The following is a 12,813-nucleotide window of genomic DNA, read 5'->3' on the forward strand; positions in this document are numbered from 1 at the left end:
GGCATGTCTGGACAATGTTATATCATGAGTAATATTTTTTTTTAAATCCATATACATAAAACACACACATGCACACACAGTGACATTTTAGACCTTCTTCAGAATACTGTATATACTATGGGCATCATGGTGCTGATCCAGAATCCTTACATTATTATGTATTACTAGAGCTACAATAATAAAGCAATGAGGAGGGGGAAGTAATAAATATGAAATAATGTATTTATGATGATTCCATTTGTTTCACTATCCACTCTGTGCAGGGGCAAAGCTTATTACATTTTTAAACTGTAGAGATACAATAATTTTACTGCTGTAAAATCCAAATTTTGTCTTATTTAAAATATAAATGTAATATAATCTGCTTCTTAATGTATGTTCTTTAAAATACAGCGTGTGTTTTTTAATATATTATAATTATAATTATTATTATGTGGACATGCATATTAGATCGTTTTTTAGTGAAATATAATCCCTCCAGAAAGGCAGGAAAAGCCCTGTAACTTACTTTAAAACGAAATATGTTTCTAAATACTTTAAAACTAAATATGTTCCCTAAAACGGTGACAGAGCTACAGACCCATGACAGCCTTACACAGGTAGCCAGCAGCTATGACCAGCACTACTTGTGCAGTTAATAAAAGGACAGGTAATGTTTGTCGCGCTGTTGCACACACAGCACGCTCGTTTGTTTCAGTTCGTCAGCTGCAACAAGACAACTTACCAACGTGTACGTAATAAGCTAATACTCCTGTGTGCTACACACTACAGTGTACGCTGTACACCTACTTACTGGTTTTGTCGCATCAGTCTGTGTTTCTCCTACAGCTCCGGACCGCAAAAAATGCGCGTGCTCTTTGTGAGCTCGTTCCCGGCTCGTAACCAGCGCGTTCTGCCGTCAAGGGCGATCATTGGTTAAATGTGATCATGTGACTGATGCAAGCCAGAGCCTTTTATTTAGCAAAACTGTGATTAATAGTTAAATATTATTGTTGAGGGGCACAGACAGGACTCCGCACGCACACACACATAAAAATAATAATAATTTTTTTTTTTTTTTAAAGTTGCCTTATCAAAAGGGCACTTTGGGCACCCATCAGGAAAGGGGCGGGTGCTATAGCCCCCCCCCCCTCTGCACGTGCCTGAATCTTATGAATTAATGAAGCTCCCTTTGATAAAACATGAGTTAGAACATATTCCACTAAGTAATTAATCTCACTCATTGCCAACCTCCCTGGTCACACCAACAACTTGAAAAAAATGTCCAGCAGACATTACAGTGTCTGGTGGATGATTCAAATCTGGCCAGGAAATCCCAGTGAATATTAACATTCCATTACAGAAAGAGGTTAACTGAGAGGTAATCTGTAATGGACGACTCCTCTGGACCAATGTAAAGTGGATAATATGAGGTAGAAACGTCAAGGAAATAAAAAAAAAAAAAAAAACATTCATCAAATTACTGATTCCAATCAAGTCTTGAGCTGCTGAGCAAAGCGCATTAAGGTCAACAATGGATAAACACTGATCAGTGAACTTCATAACTCTAGCTTGTGTTAATGACCAACAGCAAACTATTTTGACCATGTTGAGGTTTAAAACGTAGCTGCACGTAAAACTTTATCAAGTCTAAACTGCTCCATAGAAGAAGATGGTTTGCAAACAGAAGCCGATACAAAAACACTTATATGTAAACTGAAGGAGCTCCATTAGGACCAGAGTTAATTAACAGCATATTTTTTAACTCCTTCAGAACTTATAAAGCTGAGGTAGCATTAAAACTGTAAGAACTATAACAAAGCAGCTGCTAACCCTTTTACTTTCAGTTTATGGTTAGCATTTGTGCTAGTCACACATTGTACCAATGAAAAATAAATACATTGTGTGAATAATGACAATGTTGTGATGTGAATAACAATCCAGCTAGGATGAACTAACATGTTTCAGATTTGGGATAAATAGTATTTTTGGGTGAAGTGATGATTAAACTTCTCTTTTCCACATGTTTTAGCCTAAACATATCAACATGGGATGCAGCAGGTCAGAGAGGAAAAAAAAATGGAAAAATCACTGAAAAAACAAACAAACTTGGGAATAAAAGTGCATAAGTTTGTGTTAAATATGGGACAGTGGAGGATGATGTAATTTTGCACTGCTCTGTGGTTCAGCTCTGAGGAATTTTGACAATACTTCAAAAAACTGTCAGCAGCCTCATTACAGTCTCAGGAGTGATCTGTAATGGGCTGCTACTTCACATAAATAGACAGTAGTTATTTACTAAAGGAAAAGTACAAAAATCGCCACTATAAACAAAGCTGGCACTGCATATAGGCTGTTCCTTCCACTCTTCACTGGTGTTGATGTCTCTGCCACAGGTGTTTTGAAGGCAGCTGGGAAGACATTGAACAAGCATGAGTGACAGGATCAATAAATATGAACTTCTGAGAAAACCTAGTCACTAGTTAAAAAAATGGAGAAGCTGGTACAGACTAAGCACTAGGATTACACAACACAACTTCTTTATTACGTTTCCTCGGTGTGTGAAAACAATTTCCAAAAACCACAAACTGGCCATTTCACTCATTACATCTTGCTGCCAGGCTGAACCCTCGTTTGCCTTTAGAGTTGCCTCAGTTCTTCATGGCATAGATTCAACAAGGTCCTGGAAACATTTCTATGAGAATTGGGTCCATTTTGACATTATGACATCACACAGTTATGTTAGCTGCACATAAATTATGTGAATTTTTTTTTTTTTAATCCAACGTGTCTGACCTCACAAATGTGCTTCTGGAAGAATAGTCAAAAATTCCCATAAACACTCTTAAACCTCGTGATAAGCCTTTCCAGAAGAGTTGAAGCTGTTACAGCTGCAAAGGACATCATACATGACATCATATTAAACCCTGTGGTTTAAGAATGGGATGTCATTCAAGTTTATATGTATGTGAAGGCAGATGAGCAAATACTTTTGGCGATATAGTGTACAGCCCACTTTGATCTTGAGTGGGCGGGGCTAGTGAAACTATAAAGTGGTTTAACCAGACATGGCAGGAGTTACCCTCTCCATCAGCAAAGCTTTCATTAATCATGTGCTAAACAAGGTATTAAAAGTTTCTAACATAATACATACTCATGAGTTATGATGATAAATGAAGGTGCTTCTATACTTGCAAATGCTACCTGTTTCCACAATAAGTGCAGACTGATCACTGATCTCAGAGCAGTGAAACTGGAGCCAGCAGTAGCTTGGCTAGTACAGTAATCTCCAGTTGTTTCTCTCTTTGATAGAGATTGCACCTTACCATTGTGCTCTTGTTCTGCCGTGCATTAAAAAAAATGTATGTGCACATCTGTCAGGGTACCTCAGTGTTTGACCTAGTGTTTTCCATTTGGACTTTTGTCACTAAGTTTCCCATGTATGTTTCCAGTTTTATTGTGATAACCTCTTGTCTTTGTGCATTATGTTTAGTTCTACTTTGTCTGGGTCATTAGGGTCACTAGTTAGATTTATTCCAGCTGTGTTCTCACCTATTTCCAACTGTTACGGCTGTGGCCATGAGGACCCTGTGTGGGCTGTTTTCTTTCTATGTTTCTGTACTGTGCTTAAGACTCTTTCCAGGTCCCTCCCCTAATGAAGAGTAGTGAGCGGCTGATTGGACCATGGAGCGGGTGACTACCTTCAAAAAGCCGCTCTGACAGATCCACAGGGAGAGGGAGAGAGAGTGGAGCGAGCGAGTAGCTTGACAGCCGACGCGGCCCTGACCCTGGTTTTCCCAGCCTGTATTTTTATTGTGTATTTGTGTGAGCGTGAATTGTGAAAGCCGCTCCTAGTGCATTAGCTGAGAGCGTAGGCACTCTTGGGCTGAAGCGGAAGGGGTGAGCCGCCTTTTCTTTTGGAACCGTTTTCTCCTGTTTTCCGGGTAGGGAGTGAGGGATAGCTCTGTCATTTGTTTGTTCTGTTTCTTTCCTAGGGTTTAGTTAGTTTTTCTCTGGTGGGACTTAGTTGGTTTTGTTTATTATTTTGGCCTGGGCTCACCCTGGAGCTATGCTTCTTTTCCTTAAATAAAATCACCTTTTTACTCACAACTGGTTTGGATGTTTGGCTTGGGAACCAGGGCGGGGATTTGTCTCTCTCTCCTCCAACCTTATGTGCGTCCCTACACGCCTAGACTAGGGGCGTAACACCAACCCTCCTCATTATCCAGTTCTTTTAAGCCCTCAATGCCCCTGCATTTGGGTCCTCTCTCCATTTTCCACCCACTGAACATGACAGAATGACGAGACCTGTGACTCGAACACGGAATGGACCCAGCGGATTCTGAAAAATATGAGCTGCAGTAGTCAGCGCTTTCCTTTTTGGAAAGGAAACTGAGGTGGAAACCATGGTTCATGCCAGCTTTTCCTCCTTGACATGGCTCAGCAACTCTGCCTCCTGTCTGGGCTCTCCAGAGACTAATCACCCAGTTTCTCTGCTCCCTCCGCCAAGGGGAGGCAAGGCTCCCGCTGCTATTGCTCTTCTCATGCAGAGCACTTCCCTTGGGTGAGTGATGTAGACATCCTCCTGCTCACCCCAAGTCAAAGATTCTGTTCACTCTGCTAAAGCGCTAGTGACTGTTCAGTACTCAGCTACATCCATAAAGACTGTTCCGCCCTCTGAGGCTTTCACGAAGGACATTTACGACTTTGAACCTGATCATTTTTCTCCTCCTGTGGTCACGCCAGAACCTCTCTCACTGCCTGTTTCTGCTTGCAGAGTGGTTCAGACCCAACCTACTACTACTACTTTAGTTTCCTGGCTTATGGTGGCTAGGGCACAGCCAGTCCCTGTCCTGGTTCCTAGAGGGGCTAGGGCTCAGCATGTCTGTGCCAGTTCCTCAGGTGGGGGCAACTAGTGTCCAGCCATCGCCTGCTCCCAGAGCGAGGGCAGCTGAGACACAGTCCACTCCTTCACCCGTACCTGTTCCTCGGGTGGGGAGGGCTGGTGTCCAGGGAGTTCCTACGCCTGTTCCTGCTCCTAGGGTTAGGGAGGCCAGGACCCAAACCATCCCTGCACATTTACCTGTTCCTCATATCGCTGTAATAAAACCTTCTTAGCCAGCCTGGAGTCCTGCATTTGGGTCATCTCTCCATATATTGTGAGTGTAGTTGATGGGCATTAGCCAAGATGGCATGTGAAACTGCTTACTTGTTGAATTCAGTTGTGTAAACCCGCAAAGAGCAGCAGGTCAGCTGAACACATCATGTACACTAAGAAAACCTACTGAAGCTCATATTAATTATGTAAGTTGTGATTATTTTCCCCATGCTGAGACACTACACAGGTCTTAGGGTCCCCCCACCTGCTGAATCCCACTGTAATACCATACTAATTTCTCTTTTTAGGAGTGGAGGTAAAGTTACTCTCTACAATGTAGGTAGCACGAAAAAAAAATCTATAAAATTTACTGTATGTATCCTACATAAGCAGATTCAAACAGAGTACATTCATTGCAATTCTAATATTATATTTTGATAATATAGCATGGGGTTTAGTTACCGTTTCATTCAAGGAGATACCTTTAAAGTATTAAGTAGTATTAAGTTGGCTATGTAGATATTTTAATATACAGTTTGTGAATTTTCCCAACCTGAAATGACACATTTGTTTATTCTTTTTATTCATTTATTTTTTGACTGTGATAAAGCTGGAAAAATGTCCCTTAGTGTAAGAAACACACTAATTGGGTATCCCTTGATTATTCAGGTCAAAATATTTCTTTCCTGTCTAGTTATTGTCCTGGATACCAACAAAGGAGATGGTGATGTCGTCTTACCTTTAACATTGAGGTCACATGTTTTGTAGCTACTTTCTCTGTTAAGGACAATCACACAGTCGTATGTCCCCGTATCGTTGAGCCTCACATCAGTTAAAAGACATTCAAGCCGTCCTTTCCTGGCTAGCCGTGGATTACAATGTAGTCGCCCTCTGTAGTTCTCATCTGGGTACACTTCAGTGTCACTCTCACTGTCATAGAAGAAAATCTGTGTCGTCCTTCTCACATTCATTAGGTCTATTAGCAGGGAGTCAGGAGGCCTGTTCGTGTCAAAATGGAGCAGCCAGATCATCGTGACGTTAGTGTTTTCTTCTGCACGGTAGACCTCCTGTTTTGCACTCACAGTGAATTTAGTCTGACCTTCAGGGGTTAAAAAGAAACCAACACAGAATAATTAGGAGTAATTAAAAAAAATGCTCAAAACTAAATGAGTATATAAGCAAATAGCGGACAAATCAAGCCGTTAGACTGGGCGTTCAAATTCATTAAGCACACTGACAAGCTCAGAAGTTAGACTGCTCTAAAGAAAATAAATCTAAATACATTTTTTTAAAGGTTTAAAGTATGTACATGTCTGTATGTGTACATGTACACACCCTAAAAACAATTCATCAAACCTGTTACCACCACTTGATTAAATGCATGGCTGTAACAGAAAAACTCAAATTTATTATTGAGATACATCTTCTGAGCTTTTGGGTTCTGTTGACTTAATAATTTTGGTAATTACATCAACCTAATATTGCACTACCACATGTAAGTAATGCTACTATTTAGCAATGTTATTTAGCCATTTTGAACTTTAGCATATGAATGGATAAGACTTATATACATATATTATAAATTTTGCTATCTAATTTCAATCACTTTCTTTTTTTTAAACCAGAGTTAGAAGCCTTTAAACTGTGAATACGTCTGTGAGAAGGGGTCCTGTAGAGTTGGTCTGTTTGCCTCACACGTTCTGTCTTTATAAAACTTGCCTAACACATTATATTATATTGTAAACTATTTCGGTTACGCTTGTGATAAAGCTTAACTGAAGTATCGCTCTTGATCTTAAGACCAGTATCTATCACTATTACCTTTCTTGGAATAGTTGCGTTTTTGGAAATACTATGTTAATATGACAATATTAATGATATCAGAATCCTTTATTAATTCCTAACAAAATTATGTAAACAGTTCCCAGGAGTCAAACCCAGGCCGCCTAGGTGGAAACCAGAAGGCTTAACCACCAGACTATATGGGAATATGTTAATAAGCTTTCAGTAGTATGATCCTGGCAAAGACTATGTGACTCTACTTGCCATTAAAACTTTACATAAGCAATGTGTGCTTTGAAAAGAAAATATTTGTGAAGCCTGACATTTTTTTGTAAAAATGGTCGAAGTTTCTCGGGGAAATAACCACTGCAAGCCTTGAATCTACTTTTATGGATAAACTTGACCACTGGACCCCAAAACTGATGGATGTAGTTTCATCAAGGGAAGTGAGAATCGGGCAGATCAATGACATGCGTCTTGAAGTATGATAATTATTAAAACTTTGGCTTCAAAATTCAATTTGTTGGTTTATACTTATTTTAATACTTAGAGTTTTTTCTTAAATGGCACAATCGAAGTACCCACTGAACCTGGAAGAGAACCTTTTCATGGAGTTTGGTGGGCTTGATGGTTATCACTATTGTCTCACATCATGAATGGCCTGGGTTCAATTCCACCAATTTCTGTGTGGGTTTTACATGTTTGTTTGGGTTCTCCCCAGGTACTCCCGCTTCCTCTCACAGTTCAAAGACAGGCAGTTAGTGGTGGGGACAGGTTAATTGGAAACAATAAATTGCCCATAGGAATGAATGTGAGTCACTCTCTCACAACTTTGAAATCATGTTGCAAAACCCATTTATTCAGAACTGCATACCCTTCATCATGATTCCGTCTTAGTCACTTTAGGTCACATCTTGATCAATAATCGCCCCATATCACACACATGTCAGTGGCCCATTCAGCATAGGTGTTGGCCATTGCAAAAGGCTCCTTAAAATTTTTAAATAAGGAAATTAGGGCTTCACTTAATCATTTCAGTGTCTGCATGACAAAATAGAAGTAGAAGTGGAAGAGGGAAACAAATTTAATAACAAACTGGAAATTTCTAATTAATTATTATAACTTGAGTTAGATATATTAACCAAACATCTGCTTTGGGAGGAATATAAAACAAAAAAATAGTGAATCTGTTTTTATTGACTTGTATTATGATATCGTAATTTTAAAAAATAAATAAGAACTAAACTGATGATCTAAATTAATTAAGATTTAGTTAGGATAACAGTGTATGATATAATCCACTAACCTTTTTTTAGATTTTCTTTAACATACTGAAGAGTTTAAGGCTAACCTTGAAAAGCAGGTGTTTAAAAAAATTGGTGTGCTGATTGGTGACCAGTACACGCCCGGATCTGACAATAAGACTACAATCAGTGTGGTGGAGGGAACAAAAATCCTTGAGGGACAGGACATGCCAAGGTGCTGTGCTCTACACATGTGCATAATATCACATAATAGAACTCTGTTACGCATTGCACAATACTGTTAATTATGTTGTTATGAAAACTGAGTCTTGTATGTGTAAAACTGATTTTAAACGTTTTTTACTGCATTATATAAAAGAAAGATGCAAGACTTTAAGAGGTTCAGAGTGCATAGAAAGTTAACATGTATTTAACAATTGGTTGAAGGTAGTCCTTTTGCTAAATGTTTTTTTTGTAAGTGGAGTTACAGATTCAACACATTTGTTACTGTGGCGTTAAACACATAAAGGCTGATTGTGTAAATTTACTTTGATGTTACAAACGATTTACTGAAGGCTAATGTGTTTATACATTTTGGGGAAAAAACATTTCAAGTTTATTTTCAATGTTTAAACATAAAGTGTTGAAATATCTACAGTTACATATAAAATCATTAGTTGCTTAGACAATGTTGACTTAATTTATTTAAGATTAATTTATTTAATAACCTATTACAAATGCAAAAACAAGAAAACGCTAAAATAAATGATGATGAAGAAAATCAGCAAGTTAATTTTTTTAAATGATTAATGATTAACTTTTGTAATGACTGTGATTAACTGCATAACAGATTAAATACTTTTAAATAATGTAGAAAAATTGTTAAGGAACATATTAATTGGTTGACTTAAAAACATTTTAAGGTGTTTACTCAAAAGTAAGTAAGGGTTCATTAGAATGACTTTTGATTGTAGAGACAAAATTCCCTTAACTTTATATAGTTTGTGGGTTCAATATAATTTTGAAATAAATTGTCGTAACTCAAAAAATTAATTTAAACTGACATTTTTTTAGCTTACACATTTATTTTTAGAATGTGTATGCATTAGAAACAGAAACATTAGGAGCTACTCACCGACTACAGCACAGAAGAGAGTCGCTGTTAATGCTGAGAAGAAGAGAGCTGTGCAGCCTGACATTCTTCATTGAGCCCTAAAGAGTGAAACCGCAGAACGAGAACATTTAACTACATCATTATTTACAACATTTATTAAATAACTCATATCACAGCTCCAGTAGACAATCAAGTATTTTATTATATAATGCATCTTAGATTATCAGCTGTTATGTAATACATTTATTCTGACACGTTTTTTTGTTGTTTTGGGGTTGTTGTTTTTTTTTTTTTTTTAAATCTTTTCTGGACATCTGGCAGGATCACAGGCAAGCAACACATGGAAGGAGCAGAAAATAATTTAGGCCCTGTCAATGCAAGGCGGAGAAATGCAAACGACTTTTTTTTTTCAATTAGTTGTGGTGATGTTTTCGTGGGTTTCAATTTCAGGCCACTGTTGTTATAACATTCCATTTTAAAGCATACAGATGTCAGGAAAATCGGGAGATTTCATTACACTGTATGATGCAGCAGGCCTCAACACAAATGTACTTACTGTCGTGTCTTTGTTTCCCGACTCGGACGCAGAAGCAGCCTCAATAAAAAGAAACCCAAACTTTGATCGTTCTCTCAAACGTTCTGCGGTAGAATCCACATTTCTGCTCATCCAGAGCTCCGACTGTTCATCCAGCTGCACATGGCTCCCAACATGGGGAATAAATAAATGACGCAGCTTTTCAAGCAGAAAAAACTTTCAGGACTTCCTCGTTAGTTCAGCCGAAAAGCCCTGCCCACCCTTTCAAATTTGCACACGTCTCAAGCCCGTTTCATAATTACAGCTGTCCAACACAGTCAAACGCGGTCTAGTATAAACTTCATCTTTATTAACCGAACAATCTGTAACAGCGTTTGACAATATTTCAAAATAATCACTGAAATATCCTTTACATTTAAAGCATTCGGTCCCTACAGCTGTCTGTTGTTACATCTGCTTCGCATGTTTTGCTGTGGTTCCCCATTATGTAGCAGGCGCGCGGGGGGTGACTCACGGCATTTCCCTACACACTTGTTAAATAGCGGAGTGGTAGAAGTCTGTTGTCAGAGTATTGTCTGAGCAAATGGTAATGACTCAGTCGTGTTTCGTGTGGAAATCCTCCAGTAATCAAAGTCTTTTTGGGATTATTTTCGCCTGTTTTACTGCCACCTTGCTTCGCTGTCACCCCAGCCGTCCACAACCTGAGGGTCACATCAGCGCTCGCCAGTCTGCATTACCTTTCCTTCGTTTGTCACCTTTGGATGTCAGTCACCCTGCCCGCCTACACTATCATGGCCAACCCCGCCACGAGGTCCACGCACCTCGTCCGAGTCCTCAGTAAATGTGTGACAAGTAAGCGCTCCAATTTTTAGATTGAAAAAAAGAAGACTGACCACCTTCTTGGGTTTATGTGTTTTGAATTTAAGTGTTAATTTGACTCAGTTGTTTAAGTTGCTGCCAAAGTAAAACATCTGTGTGCAACCAATGTCCACCATTGAAGTATCTCACCTTTCCCTGTTTACTAACGCTTGAGTGTCTCCGTGTGCGCGCTCCCTCGCCTCCTTAATGTTTTTGTGTTTTTCATTCTAAATAAATCTGTTTCACTACTACCAAGCGTGTCTGAGTGATCTGCTACCGGGGTCCACTTGTGTTATTTTTAACAACCGTTTGATGCATGGTTACAGGACACATTATTCAAAAATACTTTGTACTCCTCATCCAGCGTGGACGGACAGGAAGTTCATACAGACTGGGAGATGAAATAAATGTAGCTGCAGACAGAGCATAGAAATAACGTAAAGTGACAAAACGTGTTAGTTGTTTGAGGAGTCACATGAGTATATATGTCACTAGTTTAATGTTTAATCAGAATCAGAAATAATAATGATGCTTTACTGCTTTGAATGGTTTCTGTTTTGAGATGTTGGGCCGCAATTTAGCAGAACAAACAACAAACACATAAAACAATATTAAAAGCTCATATTTCACATTTCCTCTTTTACCACAGTGAGAAGGGCCTTGAACTGTGTGGGTTGTGGGGAAGGGGAACTATGTGTTCTAACCAATGACCATAATTTAACTGCAAAGTCTGTCAGTCTTGTCAGACACAAACAGAGTTCAGGGAATTTATCCAAATTCAGTTCATTCAGGTTTTCAAAGACTTGGGTTTACTGTATATTGCCGCTATTATCAGTGCCGGCTTTTGATATGGGCGACATGGGCCGTAGCCCAGGGCTGCATCGTGGTGCATCATGTATTAAAAAGAAAAAAAGGTTGCTTGCACCCTTACTGCCCTGACATCATGCCAGTGCATTCTTGCGATCGCAAAGGCCGTTTTCTATTGCCCATTTGCGTACTGGGTGCCCTCCATCCATGAGGTGCGCCTGCTGCTTGCTGCACAGGGAGGAGAGGGGCGGGACGGCGGGGATGCTCTGGCTGGCTGCGGCATCTAATAACCAACTCGCAATATAAAAAAAAAAAAAAAAAAAAAAAAACTAGGGCTATCAAGGTTAACGCCGTTATCGCTATTAAGGCAATTAAAATTTTTAACACAAGCAACCCATCTGCAGCGCAGAATGGGCAAACTTTGAGGGAGGGAGTGCACCAAAACAGGCTAGGACCAGGGGTGGTCCTAGCCTGTTTTGGTGCTATTATCTACAGCTGACCCGAATTCATCAAATTTTGCAAACACAAAATGTTGTTGTGGCGATTAGGAGGTTGAAGGTTTCACAGTCACGGGGTAAACCCCACAACGCTGCCCTGGGGAATTCCACCCATATTCTCTGGGTGAAATTCCCCAGGGCGGCATCGTGGTGGGGGCGTTTGAAACACTGCAAATTACTAAGAAGGCACCCAGGTCTGCAACACCTGAGACACGGGCGTGGTTCAGAGTGTAAAATAAATAATTTATTAACAGAAATGTAAAACAGACATCAGAAGAGCCAATAATTTATTTGCGTGTGCTGTTAGCTGTTTCAGAGCTGTGGCTTACCAGTGGGCGATGCATAAATAATCACAAACCACGGATGATCTTACCACCAGGGCAAGTAGTCACCTCCACTTTAGGCCTTTAGATCGTGAGTAAAAACATAACTTATTAATAGACTCAAAATCTGAAATCAAATATGTCCTCTGTGATTAACACTACTGCACAAACATATTGGTGACCTGCAGCTAATAAAAGGGCATCATTCCAGTGATTTAGCAAAATTAAGCATTTATAAATCCATCTTTCAGAAACCAAACACTCAAACTACCAAATAAATTTAATCTTCAGTTTAGAGCAGATGACCTATCGATTAGTACTGTGAAGATGTTACAGAAACAAACTTCACTAATTAGATAACTTACATTAAAAAAAAACATTAATAGCTTCCATAGATCCCACATGTGGTTTAAACACTGTTATAAAAAGGAGACTTCAAAACCCAAGTAAAACACACAGATCAAATGTTCTGGGTCACCACAAAAATCTAACACAAAAAGCTGACTCTAAAGCAAATTACTGCCCAGTTACTGAAAGGACAGGAGGAAACCCAAACAAAATGGAAAAAAGGCAGCA

At 39.2% G+C, this 12,813-nt stretch overlaps 1 protein-coding gene across 3 annotated transcripts; it reads right to left on the reverse strand.

Moving 5' to 3' along the window:
• Window positions 1-501: 501 nt before the first annotated feature.
• On the reverse strand, window positions 502-10,609 carry LOC143415650 (programmed cell death 1 ligand 1-like). 3 transcript variants are annotated; one of them, XM_076880973.1, is made up of 5 exons: window positions 9,774-10,079; window positions 9,239-9,315; window positions 7,734-7,849; window positions 5,817-6,176; window positions 502-2,390 (listed from the first exon to the last, which is right to left on the reverse strand). In XM_076880973.1, exons 3-5 carry the CDS (start codon window positions 7,741-7,743, stop codon window positions 2,278-2,280), a joined length of 483 nt encoding a protein of 160 aa, XP_076737088.1. In that variant the 5' UTR covers window positions 7,744-7,849; window positions 9,239-9,315; window positions 9,774-10,079; the 3' UTR covers window positions 502-2,277. The 3 variants fall into 3 exon arrangements, 1 of the variants encoding a protein (XP_076737088.1); XR_013096072.1 differs by lacking the exons at window positions 7,734-7,849; window positions 9,774-10,079 and adding an exon at window positions 10,490-10,609 and having other exon boundaries at window positions 507-2,390; XR_013096068.1 differs by lacking the exon at window positions 7,734-7,849 and having other exon boundaries at window positions 507-2,390; window positions 9,774-10,074.
• Window positions 10,610-12,813: the final 2,204 nt, after the last annotated feature.

The sequence above is a fragment of the Maylandia zebra genome, linkage group LG3, assembly GCF_041146795.1.
Source record: "Maylandia zebra isolate NMK-2024a linkage group LG3, Mzebra_GT3a, whole genome shotgun sequence".
Taxonomy (NCBI): Eukaryota; Metazoa; Chordata; class Actinopteri; order Cichliformes; family Cichlidae; genus Maylandia; species Maylandia zebra.

Coding starts and splice junctions, on each gene's coding strand:
- LOC143415650 (XM_076880973.1), bottom strand. Junction 2,391..5,816: donor ATGTGACCTCAATGTTAAAG/GTAAGACGACAT, acceptor ATGTCTTCCCAG/CTGCCTTCAAAACACCTGTG.